Source organism: Prionailurus bengalensis, chromosome C1, assembly GCF_016509475.1.
Source record: "Prionailurus bengalensis isolate Pbe53 chromosome C1, Fcat_Pben_1.1_paternal_pri, whole genome shotgun sequence".
NCBI lineage: Eukaryota > Metazoa > Chordata > Mammalia > Carnivora > Felidae > Prionailurus > Prionailurus bengalensis.
The window spans coordinates 7,995,093-8,007,176 of NC_057345.1; the positions used below are offsets into that span (position 1 = coordinate 7,995,093).

The 12,084-nt window shown below is 58.0% G+C and overlaps 1 protein-coding gene across 1 annotated transcript; it reads right to left on the reverse strand.

Moving 5' to 3' along the window:
* Window positions 1–4,847: 4,847 nt before the first annotated feature.
* SRM (spermidine synthase) lies at window positions 4,848–8,925 on the reverse strand. Its single transcript, XM_043573738.1, has 8 exons — window positions 8,644–8,925; window positions 7,923–8,043; window positions 7,313–7,405; window positions 6,335–6,488; window positions 5,706–5,789; window positions 5,469–5,614; window positions 5,262–5,384; window positions 4,848–5,155 (listed from the first exon to the last, which is right to left on the reverse strand). The coding sequence occupies exons 1-8, from the start codon at window positions 8,808–8,810 to the stop codon at window positions 5,135–5,137; spliced, it is 909 nt and encodes a 302-aa protein (XP_043429673.1). The 5' UTR covers window positions 8,811–8,925; the 3' UTR covers window positions 4,848–5,134.
* Between the last annotated feature and the right edge of the window lie 3,159 nt (window positions 8,926–12,084).

Sequence of the window (12,084 nt, forward strand, 5' to 3'; positions counted from 1 at the left end):
TCACCCTTAACTTCTGTGTTTCCTCCTAAGGCCGGAGGGGGGCCTCCGTGACAACGATGGCTTCTGGACGGAGGTGGGGGATGCATTTATGTTTGCTCCCTCCTGAAACCCTATGCAAGATGGGAGAGAGAGGTTTCTTAAATGTCTTTTATTTTTGAGAGAGAGAGGCCGCAAGTGAGGGAAGGGCAGAGAGAGAGGGGGTGGGCAGAGGATCTGAAGCGGGCTCCACAGGGACAGCAGAGAGCAGCCCAATGTGGGGCTCAGACGCACTAATGGTGAGATCGTGACTTGAGCTGAAGTCAGACGCTCAACTGGCTGAGCCACCCAGGCGCCCTGGGAAAGAGAATTTTTAAAAACACATGAATGTATGAGGACGGAGGCTATGGGAGAGGAGGCAGCGTTCCCGTTTTGGAAGCTGGGGTAATGGACAGGTGAAAATAACCCTCTAGAAAGCAACTCTAAATCGGCAACGGAAGGGGAAATCGGCTTGGGGATTGGCGGCACTGAGTCCTTCTGGAAGCGTTAAGAAGCTAGCCAATCCCGGGATGCCTGGGGGGCTCAGTCGGTTGAGTGCCCGACTCTTGATTTCAGCGCAGGTCATGACTCCAGTGTCATGAGAGCGAGCCCCGCGTCGGGCTCTGCACAGTCCTCTGCCAGACTAAAGCTTGGGGGTACGATACAGCTGAGATGTCTGTTACTCTGTGGCCAGGCCCTAAGGGACGCTGCAACTTCTGTCTGGCTCTTTTTGGGATCAGTTGCTCTGGGGGAGGCCAGCTGCCATGTTGTGAGGCCACTCGGTATCCCTCTGGGGGCCACATGGGGGAGGAACTGAGGCCTCCTAGCAACCACTGGCGTAATTTGCTGGTCACCCATCAAATCACCAAGATGGTGAGGGACCCGTCTTGGAGGTTGATCCTCCGGTTCCAGTTAAGGCCAGGTGACTGGCCGACGGCTTTGCCGCAAACTTACGGAGGAGTCTAGACTGCACCAGCTAGCTAAGCCACTCCCAAATTCCTGACCTGCAGAAAAGCATTTCAATCTGCCACCTCTGAGGTACTTTTCAACACAAGAGATAATCCATAAAAATGGAAAAGAGCAAATCTCAAAATGCTAAAGGGAGATGATTTCCAACATAGAATTCTATACCTATCCAAATTCTGTGCCCATCAGTCAAGCAGTGGAACAGGGACATTTCATGTGTGTCAGATTTTTCAAGCATCCCCTGTCCCCTTTCTCAGAAAGTTACTAGGGAATATGCTCCACCAATACCAGGGAGTAAACCATGAATCAGGAAGGCATGAGGTCCAGGAGACAAGACTTCTGATAGGGAGTTCCACCAGGGGTGGTCCAAGGCTCAGGGGTAGTCAGAACACTTGTTGAGTCTAAACATTAAAGCTTTTTTTCAGGGGCGCCTGGGTGGCTCAGTCGGTTAAGCATCCGGCTTTGGCTCAGGTCACGATCTCACGGTTCATGAGTTCAAGCCCCTCATTAGGCTCTGTGTTGACAGCTGGGAGCCTGGAGCCTGCTTGAGATTCTGTGTCTCCCTTTCTCTCCTCCCCTCCCCCACTCACACTCTATGTGTGTGTCTCTCTCTCAAAAATAAATATACGTTAACAAAAAACCCCTACTTTTTCAGTAGTTACTGTTTCTTAAAAGAGTGCTATGTACTTTCCGGTATAAATCATAATGAACAAATGCATATTAGGTATGTTAATATTTCCTGTTACTGAACATTCTATTAAACATAATCATGAATGAACTATAAATTATAATGGGGCAGTTACTAGGGTCTCATAGCAAAAAACTGGTTAGCATTCTGTCCAGACCCTCATGAAGTATATTGAGTCCAAAGATCTTAAAAAGAGCTTTCAAGATTTGGTAAAAAGTTCGGGGCTGAACTGGCGATGAATTTATTAAAAATTAAGACAATGTGAGGGGCGCCTGGGTGGCTCAGTCTGTTAAGCGTCAGCTCTTGATTTCAGCTCAGGTCACGGTCTCGCAATTTGTGAGTTCAAGCCCTGCACAGGGCTCTTCACGGACAGCGTGGAGCCTGCGTGGGATACTCTCTCTCCCTCTCCCTTTCTGCCCCTCCCCTGCTAATGTGAGAACACACACACACACTCTCTCTCTCTCTCTCAAAATAAACTTAAAAGAAATTTAAGCAGATGTGAAACACCCCCAGGGGAAGTGAGGGGTGCAGATGAAGTTGGTCTCCTGTCCCAGCCGAGAGTGACGTTTATAGAGCTGTACTGGCACCCGTGCTGAATGTGGCCCCGACCAAGATGATCGTTTAGTTGTTGACAGTGTGGCTGGGTCAGGGAAGAACAAAATCCTCAGCTTCCCTAGTGGAAAGTCAACAGATTATGACTGAAGCTGCCACGCTGAGAGGCTCCAGGATGCTCCAGATGTGAAGGCAAAGACCAGAAGCCTCGGCTGAAGAGGTACACGTGGCTGCCTCTGGGAGAAGTGCAGTGGCCGAGGAGGCCCGCTATTTTCCTTCCGAATGGTCCACCTACTGGAATCCTTACACCGGAGCAGGGCTAGTTTCGATAAATAAGTAAACTTCAAAGCTACGGGGTGCCTGGCCGGCTCAGTCAGTAGAGCATGTGACTCTTGATCTCAGGGTCACGAGTTCAAGCCCCGGGTTGGGCATAGAGCTTAAAAAAAACCAAAAAACCCAAAACTCAAACAAAAACAAACCAAAAACAACAAACCAAAAAACAAAACCCCAAAACGTCTTTATCTGCCATGCCACAGAGGGGGCCTGTTTGTGGCCCTCTCCGGCATTTCTGGGGCCTCGGGGCTCAGGCCACGTCTGCACTGAATGCCCCCCTCTGCTTTGGTCCATTAGTCTGTGTCTACATCACACCCACCTCGATATGGGGCCCAGTGCTAGTCCCTAACTAACGTGCACCCCTTCAAGGAGGCTTTATTAAAAGTTGGGTAAGTGGAGGGATTTACGCTGCGGACAACTTCAACGTCCAGGAGAGGCATTCTTGTTTCCCGATGGCCTCCCTCTTTCTACACCTTGGGGCCTCCTCTCCTCTTTCTCTGCCCTGATAGGCGATCCTGATTCTCACCTACTCAGCAAGCACTGCGTCACCTACACCCCTTAACGAAGCCCGTCATGGGTAAGGGCTATGAATGCTCCCATTTTACAGGCAGGGTAAGCAAGTCAGGAGCGGAGTGGCTCAAAGCCACAGAGCCAGCAGGAGGCAGGGTTGAGATTCAGATCCAGGTCCAGAGCCCCTACCAGCAGCATCCCTCGGATTAACCTGGGGACAGACCTTCCTGGAGTCTGGTAAGATGGGCCGGGGCAGGAGGCTCCCTGAGAGCAGAGGCCCGGTGATGTCCCTGCTGGGGCCCGAGGGTGCCTGGGCTGAGCTGCAGAGGCATGTGGGGCAGGCAGAGTGGAGTGGCTCTCAGAAGGCCAGGTGCCTGGTACCCCCCATTGTGTGCTGACTAGATGTGTGGCCCTGGGCAGCATCCGCCTCTCCTGGGCGCAGTACCTTACAGGCAGCTGTGAAGGTTTAAGGAACGAAGACCTGTGTTGGGTCAGGGCTTTGTAATTGGCCACAGCATCTTCTTTTAACTGACACTCTGCCTTGCGGCCCAGACTTGTCGTGATGCCACCCGGCCCCCCTGGGAGTGGGGAGACCTGGGGGAACAACGCCCATCCCCAAGCCTGGGTTTCTGGCAAAGTTAGCGATCAGGTGTCAGAAGGTGGTCCGGGTCCAGTGAGGGTGTGGGGTTGGGGTGCGTGGAGCCCAGAGTAGGGAAGTGACCTGCCTGCGGCCGCTCAAGGAATTATCTGTGCAGCTGGAGGCTTGCTCCCCAACCCCGTGATGACTGCAGTTCCAAGCCCCTGAAACTGTCGGGTCTGGGGTAGCTGCCCAGGGTAGGTGCAGGTCAGGGGGGTGTTCTGGCATCCTTCCTCCCTGCTGGAGCCACTCCCTTGTCACCGCCCTGCCAAGTCCCCTTCCAGGTCAACTCATCCTCCGGCAGTGCCTCTGTCGAGGGCGGAGAAGGCGGTTGGTGAGGTTGGCTTTTCCAAGGAGCAGGGCTCTTTCCTGTAGACCCTGAGATGGGGGTGGGCTGGAGGCCTCCCCCCTGAACCTGCACCGTGTTGTGGCTTCTCTCGTACCAGCAGAGCCTCACAGTGCAGGTCATCAGGAAGGGTAAGGTGCCTGGGGCAGAGGATGGAGGTTCAGCACCTTGGAGAGGGGACAGTCCTGCGCCCACAGTCCTGGTATAGCCACCCACACCTGTTTTCTCAAGCTCTCTCAATGCTCGGGGGAACTTCTGGGAATTGACCACAGCACACTCACGGGTTGGCAGGCAGGATCGGAACCTAAGTCTGAATCCTGAGCCACGTTAGGGCACCTGATGTGCTTACACAGGCCCAAGTAACCGGACCCCAAGCGTGCCCCAGCCAGCTGCCTGGAGTCATCTCCAGCATCCCCACCCCGATCCCCAGGATGGCACCTGACAAGCCTGTGAGTGACCCAAATTCTTCTGAGATGACAAAGCCTCCGAGCGGCCCCGCCATGATCTTGTCAGCCCCACAGCCCCGGCCCCAGGGGTCTGTCACCTCTGTCCTTGTGGGGTTCAGTGAAGGAATGACTAAGGTAGTGTCTCAGGACAGGACAGATGCGGGCCCAGTTTGAAAACTGCTGTGTCCCCCGGTGCCTGAGGTCGAGGGCCAGTCCAAGGCTACACAGGGAGGGTGTGGGGCAGACACCTAGAGGCCCGACACTGGGGCCGCCTTGGAGCCTGCTACACAGGAGTGTCCAACCGTGGCTGAGGTGGCGCCCGCCTGGGCCCACTCAAGATCGGGGGACACACGATTCAGACTTTGTTATAAATACACGTGTTTGGTGAGTGAGGGTGACAGAAGGCGGAGAAGGTGCCATACACAGCTGCCATTGGCTTGGAGGCTGAACGCCACATTGAGAGAGACAGACAGTCCGCCCAGCGGGGCAGGCTGGGCAGCATTCCGGGGCCTGTAACACTTGCTTGGTGGGCGCGCCGGTGGGGCAGGGTCGGGGGGTCCTGTCCAGGGCTTGTCACACCCGGGCGCCCCGGAGGCTCCCTGGCCTGAGGTCCTGGGCAGCACGGGCGGTGGTATCTGGGCTCAGCTCACGTCATTCAGGGCCTGGGGGGACAGAAGGCCTCGTCAGGGGAGTGCTGGGTCACGTGGGGGCTCAGGCGGACCCTCGGGAGGCCCCGGGCCCCCCTGCCCGGTCCTGCCAGCGGCTCACCTTGCGGGCAAACTCGGGCAGGACGAAGGCTGCCTGGTGCACGTCGGAGTTGTAGTATTTCAGCTGCATCTGTTCAACCTGCTTCCGTGTCAGCTGCTGCACGGGCTTCCGGAAGTCGGTGCCCTGGGGACGGGGGACGGGGGCGTCAGGGAAGCGCCTTCGTGCCCACCTGCCCCCCTCCTAGCCCCAGGAGGGAGCGCAGCTCACCGGATTTTTGCTGCACAGCATGAAGCCTATCTGGCCGCTGGGGTAGGTGGGGATACTGCAGTAAGCGTAGGCCACCACAGGGAAGAGCGACTTGCAGAACTGTCGCATCTCCTTGATGAGGTCCAGGTGCAGCCACTGGCACTCACCTGTGGAGAGAGCAGGGCAGTATCAGCGCCGGCAGGCAGGGCCGCCCAACACTGGAGGACCCCGCCCCGCCCCCGACGCCGGCCTGCTCACCCTGGCAGCAGAGGACGCCATCATCCTTGAGAGCCGTTTTCATGAGCTGGTAATAGGATTCCTTGAAGAGACTCTCCGCAGGGCCTGCAGTGGTGGGGACAAGGGACACCGGCTGAGACCTCCTGAGCCTGGCTCTGGCAAGTACCACCACTGCCCCTTTACACGTTCACAGCTGCCAAAGGGGGCAGGGCCGGGATTTCAGCCCAGGTCTGTGGATTCAGAAACCAACCACGAAGAGAGTGCTTTTGAGGAGCGCAAGGACCCACTGTCCACCTGAGGAGGGCTCCACGTTTTCGTCCCATTCCTGGGCAGGGAGGTGGGGGGTTCTCATTGCCATTTTGTTGGGGGACTCTCCACCCTGGGCCCTGGGTTGAGACTAGATCCCTGCCCTGATGCTGGCCTATTAAGACCAGAGAAGAGGCTGGAGAAGAAACTTAGGCCTCAGTGGGCCAAGACCAGAGCCCCACCCTCCTCTAGGAAACCAACCTGTGAACTTTGGGCAACAGCGTGGTCTGCCTCTGCTGGGCCAGGGCTGGGTTGGGGAGGTAGCAACCAAGACAGGGAAGACGCGGGACCCCCGCCTCTGGACGGTGGCTGCCAGGGGCGCCCAAGGCCCATCCCTCGCTTACCCATGGGGTCTGAGGAGTCAGTGATGATGACATCGAAGGCATCCTCGTTCTGTTTCATGAACTCAAAACCATCACCCACGTGTAGGGTCAACTTGGAACTGGAGTAGCCCACGGCCATGCCCGGCAGGAACTTCTTAGAGACCCGAATGACGTCCTGAGGAGGGAGGAGGGACCGGGCTCTGCCGTGGGGGTTGGAGGCCCTCCAGCAGTCCCTCTAATCGCCCGGTCACTTGGGCAAGCCATTCATTTTGTGGAAACCCGGCTTCCACATCTGTAAGATGGGGGGCACTCTGGTACCTCCCTCTCAGTCATGGCAGGATGGCTCCTCCCTGCTCCCCGGCCCACATCCCACTGTCCCTGTTCTCTGTCCCCAGACCAAACTGTCCCTTCTGAGTGACTTTCTTGCTATCTCAGAGGGAGGCGAGTCCAACCTCTTCCAGGAGGACCTTCCCCTGCCTCCACGTGGCCAACTGTTTTCCATCCGAGCCTCAGCTGAAATCTACCTCCTCGGGAGGCCTGCGCTGACCAGCCTTCACCCGTGAGCTCTGAGCCTGCCTTTTCCTTTCACCCCCGGCTCCCACCACGCCTTCACCAGATCACCCTCTTAAGTCTCTTCCTCCCTGGAAGACAGACTCCAAGGGGGTGGGGACTGGACGGGTCCATTCACCACTGTGCCCCAGCATCTAGGACGATGGCTGCTGCGTACTAGATGCTCATTAAAAACAAGCTGAGCGTAAAGGGTAAACGCATGCACGAGTAGTTGGAACGCTCCTGGATCTTGACTTGAAAACCAGCTTAGTCTTACTAAGAGCCAGCACTGAGGCACACTTATTACGTGCAAGGCCCTTTACTACCCAGATCTTCTACTGAATCCTCCCAACGAAGAAAGAGGCTGAGCAAGGTTAAGCAACTTGCCCAAGGGAACACAGCCAAGTCCCAGGGCGGAGCTGGGACTTGACCCCAGAGCCCAACACTCACCTCATCAATCTCACACTGGACCACGGACTCCACGGAGGAATGCTTCAACACCTCCCGCAGGACACCCCCGTCCCCACCCCCGATGATCAGCACCTAGGAGCGGGAGGAACAGTCAGAAGCAGGGCATCAGCTGAGCATCAGCCTCACCAAACAGGCTCCAGCAGGACTCAGCGGCCTGGGCCCGCACGGGGCAGATACACTCACGCAAAACCATCTGAACAGGGTAGGTTTCTCAACCCCGCTGATGCACAGACCTTATTATTTCATCTGCTACTCTCAGCAACGCTGTCCTGCCTCAGGAACCTGGCACGAGGCGTCCCCTTTTCCTGGAAACTCCTCCCAGGGCTGCTGCTTCTTAAGCTTCGGGCCTCAGTGAGAAGGGTTTGCTCCTCAGAGGCTGTGTCAGCCCCCACCCTGTGAAGTGGGCCCGCCGCCACCCCCACCCAACTTACTCCCCTTGTGCTTTGCTAACACTTTCTGACAACCATTTAGGAAGCAGCTGGGCCGAGCATGGGCACATCCATGCGCGTGGGGGCCTCCCGCACTGTTCTGCGGGACACTGAGCAGTGGGCTTCCTGTGTGGGGGCTGAACCTTGCAGAGCCGGGGTACCTTGCGTGGGTTGGGGTGGCTGCAGAGGGGCAGGTTGGCTATCATCTCCTGGTAGGAGAACTCATCCCTCTCTGTGCACTGGATGACGCCGTCCAACACCAGAACGTTGCCGTAGCTCTTACTGAAGGCAGGAGTGACAGTTAGGGACCTGGGTCCCCTGCAGTGGGGGCGATGTGCCCCCACTCGCCCTGGGTGAGAAGGATCTCCCCCGACCTGCCAGGGGGTCCCAGGGGGGAGTACTGGGGATGACACGTGGCGAAGCTGGGCAGGCAGGCCCGCCGGGTGGGGGGTGGGGGTGGACTCAGGGTCCCGGCTCTGACGTGTCCGGGACTGACACGTGGAGCTCGGCGCGTGGGGTCGGCGCAGACTCCGACTCCCTCCCCGCGGAAGAGGACCGCCCCAAACGGCGGCCCCCGGCCCAGGGAGACGGGGAGCAGGGTGGGGAGGGCATCGCGGCAGGGGACGGGACCGCGGGAGGGGACGGGCCTAGTTCTTTAGAACTTCAGACAGTTTTGCATGGGGAGGGGCGGGGGGAGAGACGGCCGGGGGCGGGGGGCGAAGTAAAGGGCGCAAGGCAGGGGTCGGGCAGGAAGAAGGGTGGTCGGGACCGAGATTCGGGCAGGAGGAATCCCGGCTGGCTCCGGAGCAGCGGGCAGCGGGCGGTCTGGGCTGAGGGCCGCCGCAGGCGCTCGGTGGCGCGGGGCCGGGTGGGCGGTGGTACCTGCGGAAGACAAGGATATCCTGGTACCGCGAGCGCTGGTGGTGTAGCAGCTGCTCCACCTGCAGCGACAGGGCCTGGCCTGGCCACAGGCTGCACGTCTCGCGGAACCAGCCCTCGCGGATGTCAGCGGGGCCGAAGGCGGTGGGGCCGTCGGGGCCGGGCTCCATGGCAGGCGGGCGGGCTGCGCGGGGCGCGGGCCCGGGACTGCAGGCCGCGCGGAGCCGCAGCACAACGGGACCAGCTCCGCCCGCCGCCCGTGAGGCAACCTAACCCTGCCGGCGGGCGGGGCCTGCCGGCAGGGGGGGGGGGTAACCCAAACTCGCCAATGGCGGCGCGGGTACGGGAGCGCGGCGGCCCGGAGGCACCGCCCCCACCGGCGCTCAGAGCGCGCTCATTGGCTGCCGGCCCTCAGCGCGGTGTCAGTGGCTGGTCGCTCTGTCTGTCGGCGGCAGCAGGGTAGTGCGGCCGGCTCCGAGGGGCCACGTGGGGACGGGCCCGGGCGGACGGGCCCAGGCACCGGGGAGGGTTCCGGCTCTGGGCGAGCCGGGCCGGCGGCGGGGGTCTGGTCCGCGTCCGTCCCCGGGCCCCGCGCTGGCCGGGCGGTGCAGGCCCCCGGGCCCCGCCCCTTCTCCGGGGTCCGGGAGGCGCCGGGGGCCGCAGGGAGGGAGCGAGGGGGCGCCCCGGCGCGGGAGGGGAGACCGGAGCGGGCGTCTCGGGCCGGGCGCGGACCCTCCGAGCGCTGGGACGAGCGGACCGCCCGCCTGAGCCTTCGGTCTGCAGAAGCGGGAGCGGGCGGCTACACTGCAAGGAGCAGAGTTACGTTGTTGCGTCAGGGCGGACCAGGAGAGTGTAGCTCTCGCCGTGTCCCCAAATTTGGCTCCTTGTTGGACGGAAAGTGTGGCTTGTCGCCAGGCGCACTGTTGTTGTTGTTGTTTTACTTGAAAAGGACCGACTTAGCTCCCTGACTTAAGCGAGATCTAGCCATTTTCTCTCAGATTCTCCTCCGACCCATGAGCCGTGTGGCTGGCTGCTGGATAAGGAGTCTTTTTCCAAACGAGTTTCTAAATTTACGAGCAATGTCCCGGAAGAGGACAACCCACGTATATTCAGCACCAAATAAGACTGGCACGCGAGTTTTTTAAATTTGTCTTTTTATTTTTTCAAACAAACTGGGCTTTGCTCTTTGAAGGGGTGGGCGGGAACGTGCTGTTTTTAGGAAAATGTCAAGGAACTTATCTGAATCACATTAAGCATGCTAATTACCAAATATTACATGCTAATTGCTCTACACGCATAGTTCTTTGCACGCCAAGGAAGGGAGCTGAAGCTGGTGTAAAACTACCCGTGGCATGAGAGGGATGTCTTTTGACTGACGTTTTGCGGCCTCCCCTCGGAGGTGGGAAGCATGTTCTCTGTAACCTCAGATGAGTAACAGGCTGGTGTTTACCAGCTGGTGCAAGCCTCAAGCCTTACAGCAACAACGTATCTTGGTTGGCTTTAAGCTCCTTTTACGGGGAAGGTGAGCCAAGACAATAAAAGAATTGCTAGGAGACGTCTCATGCAAAGCCGTTTCAGGACACGAGGTCATTCAGTAGAGGGTCGCACAGCAGGTAAGATTCGGTCAACCCCTCTGTCCAGTTGCCACAGGCTTGCCTGCGTTCAGTCCCGTACTGGGGTCACGGCATTTGCCTCACAGCCTGTACAACCTCCGTCAAGACATTTGCACCTCTGAGCTCTGATCGCTTGTTTACTTCTGTGTCCCGAGGCAGACTGTAAGCTCCATGAGACTAGAGCTGGCAGCACTGGGTTACAGGCTGAGTTGATGCTGGCGGCCTGGGCCCTAGTCCAGGCCCCTCGTAGTCAGCTGTCGCGGCTTTCTTCCAGGGACTTCACAGCTGAGACCAGACCGGGGCCCTGGCATTCCTGGGGCACTGCAAGGTCAGGGGATGGGGGGAGTGGAAGATCAAGTCCATCCCATGCCCCCTGTGAGCTGCACAAAGCTGCTCCCAGCATGCGTCTCCTCACAAGAGAAGGAACATAAATGACATCTTATCGCCTCCTGTAGAGGACGGGAAACCACGGCCTCCGCCTCAACACCAACAGGGAATGGGATCTCTGGGATGGTGTGTATAAGCAGTAGCTCAAACCTTCCAAGTTCAAAGAAGACAAAGGCCCTGAATAAAATACAGGCAGAAAAGTCCCTAGATGTACAGGACCATGATCCATCCCATAAATGCCACTCGACTTCAGATCACGAGGAGGAAACGCAGTGGTTCTGCCAGAAGTGGCCATATTGTGGAGCCCAGTTATTCAAAGCAGGTGGGGAAAACCAGGATGGCGGCAACCAAGGGATAGCATGAAATGTTTCCCCGAATTCAGACCAACGTGCATTTAAGATTCCGTTGTCACGCGTCACTGTCTAGCGGGTCAACTATCCCAACCTGTTAAAGTGTAGATAATATGTAAAAAGGGGAGAGGGGAGAGGACAGAGGTGGGCGACTGGCCACTGTCCAAGGTGGAGCTTCAGGGGGACCGCCGTGGGAAAGGTATGTGTGTCTGTCACCGGAGACTTTTAGCAGCTAGCACCTGAGGCATGTTTCAGGCACTGTGTTCGGCCAGGCTGACAGCTGTGGCCATGAGTGGGAATGAATTTGGCCACCGCATGGTATTACTTGGTGAAGATGTTTATGGCAAGCTGACCAAAGTGCCACAAAGAGCAGCATGCCTCCTTGAGTGAAGAGCCCTCCTCCTAGATCCTCTCCCCGCCGCCAGCCCGCTGACCCTGCAACCTCACTCCTCCAGAGCCCAGGCGCAGTCCTCCGCGGTTCCAAATCACCGAGCCTTTCCTCCGCAGGCTTACCCATCCTCCCACGGCCTTGGGGATCCACGTGCTGTCCCCATGGCTTGACACACCAGTGAATGGAAATAGAGCTGTTCTCCAAACATCCCCAAGGTTCAGGTCTCCATCCCGTGGCTCAGGAGTCCTGGACTTGTGGTTTCAGGGCCCGGCCAAGTTTCAAAAACCCATCTGGGGACTGACGTTCAGGTTTTGCCAGCTCTTTCTTTTGCAAGGAACGACATTTTAGAAAGACCTCAACTAGTACTATTGTTCACGGTCCCCATCTTTTTAGAAAACAAACGCACCAAAAACCATTGCCACAAAGACAAAACTAATAAAGATAATTTCCAAGGACAAGGAATCGTTTTAGCCACGGAAGAAGCTGAACACACCGTCTTCGTTGTTCTCATTTCCCCCTTGGCCTGCGTGCGGGAAGCCCACTGAGGCCCGCTAAGCGAGGCAGGGGGCCCACCGCCCCCCTTACCATGGCGGTGCTCAGACTTAGGCCACTGTGACAATCACCCGGAGAGTTTGCCGAGCCCGGCTCCCGAGGCCGCAGCTCCAGCCTGGTTGGCAGCTGTGGGGTGGAGCCTGGGTTTCTT

What these genes read in the sequence shown, in the direction of transcription:
- SRM (XM_043573738.1), bottom strand. Translation starts at nt 8,810, where the DNA reads ATGGAGCCCGGCCCCGACGGCCCCACCGCCTTCGGCCCCGCTGACATC. An exon ending in GCCACCCCAACCCACGCAAG is followed by an intron (nt 7,406 to 7,922) that starts GTACCCCGGCTC and finishes TCCCGCTCCTAG; the next exon opens with GTGCTGATCATCGGGGGTGG. An exon ending in TGACTCCTCAGACCCCATGG is followed by an intron (nt 5,790 to 6,334) that starts GTAAGCGAGGGA and finishes CCACCACTGCAG; the next exon opens with GCCCTGCGGAGAGTCTCTTC.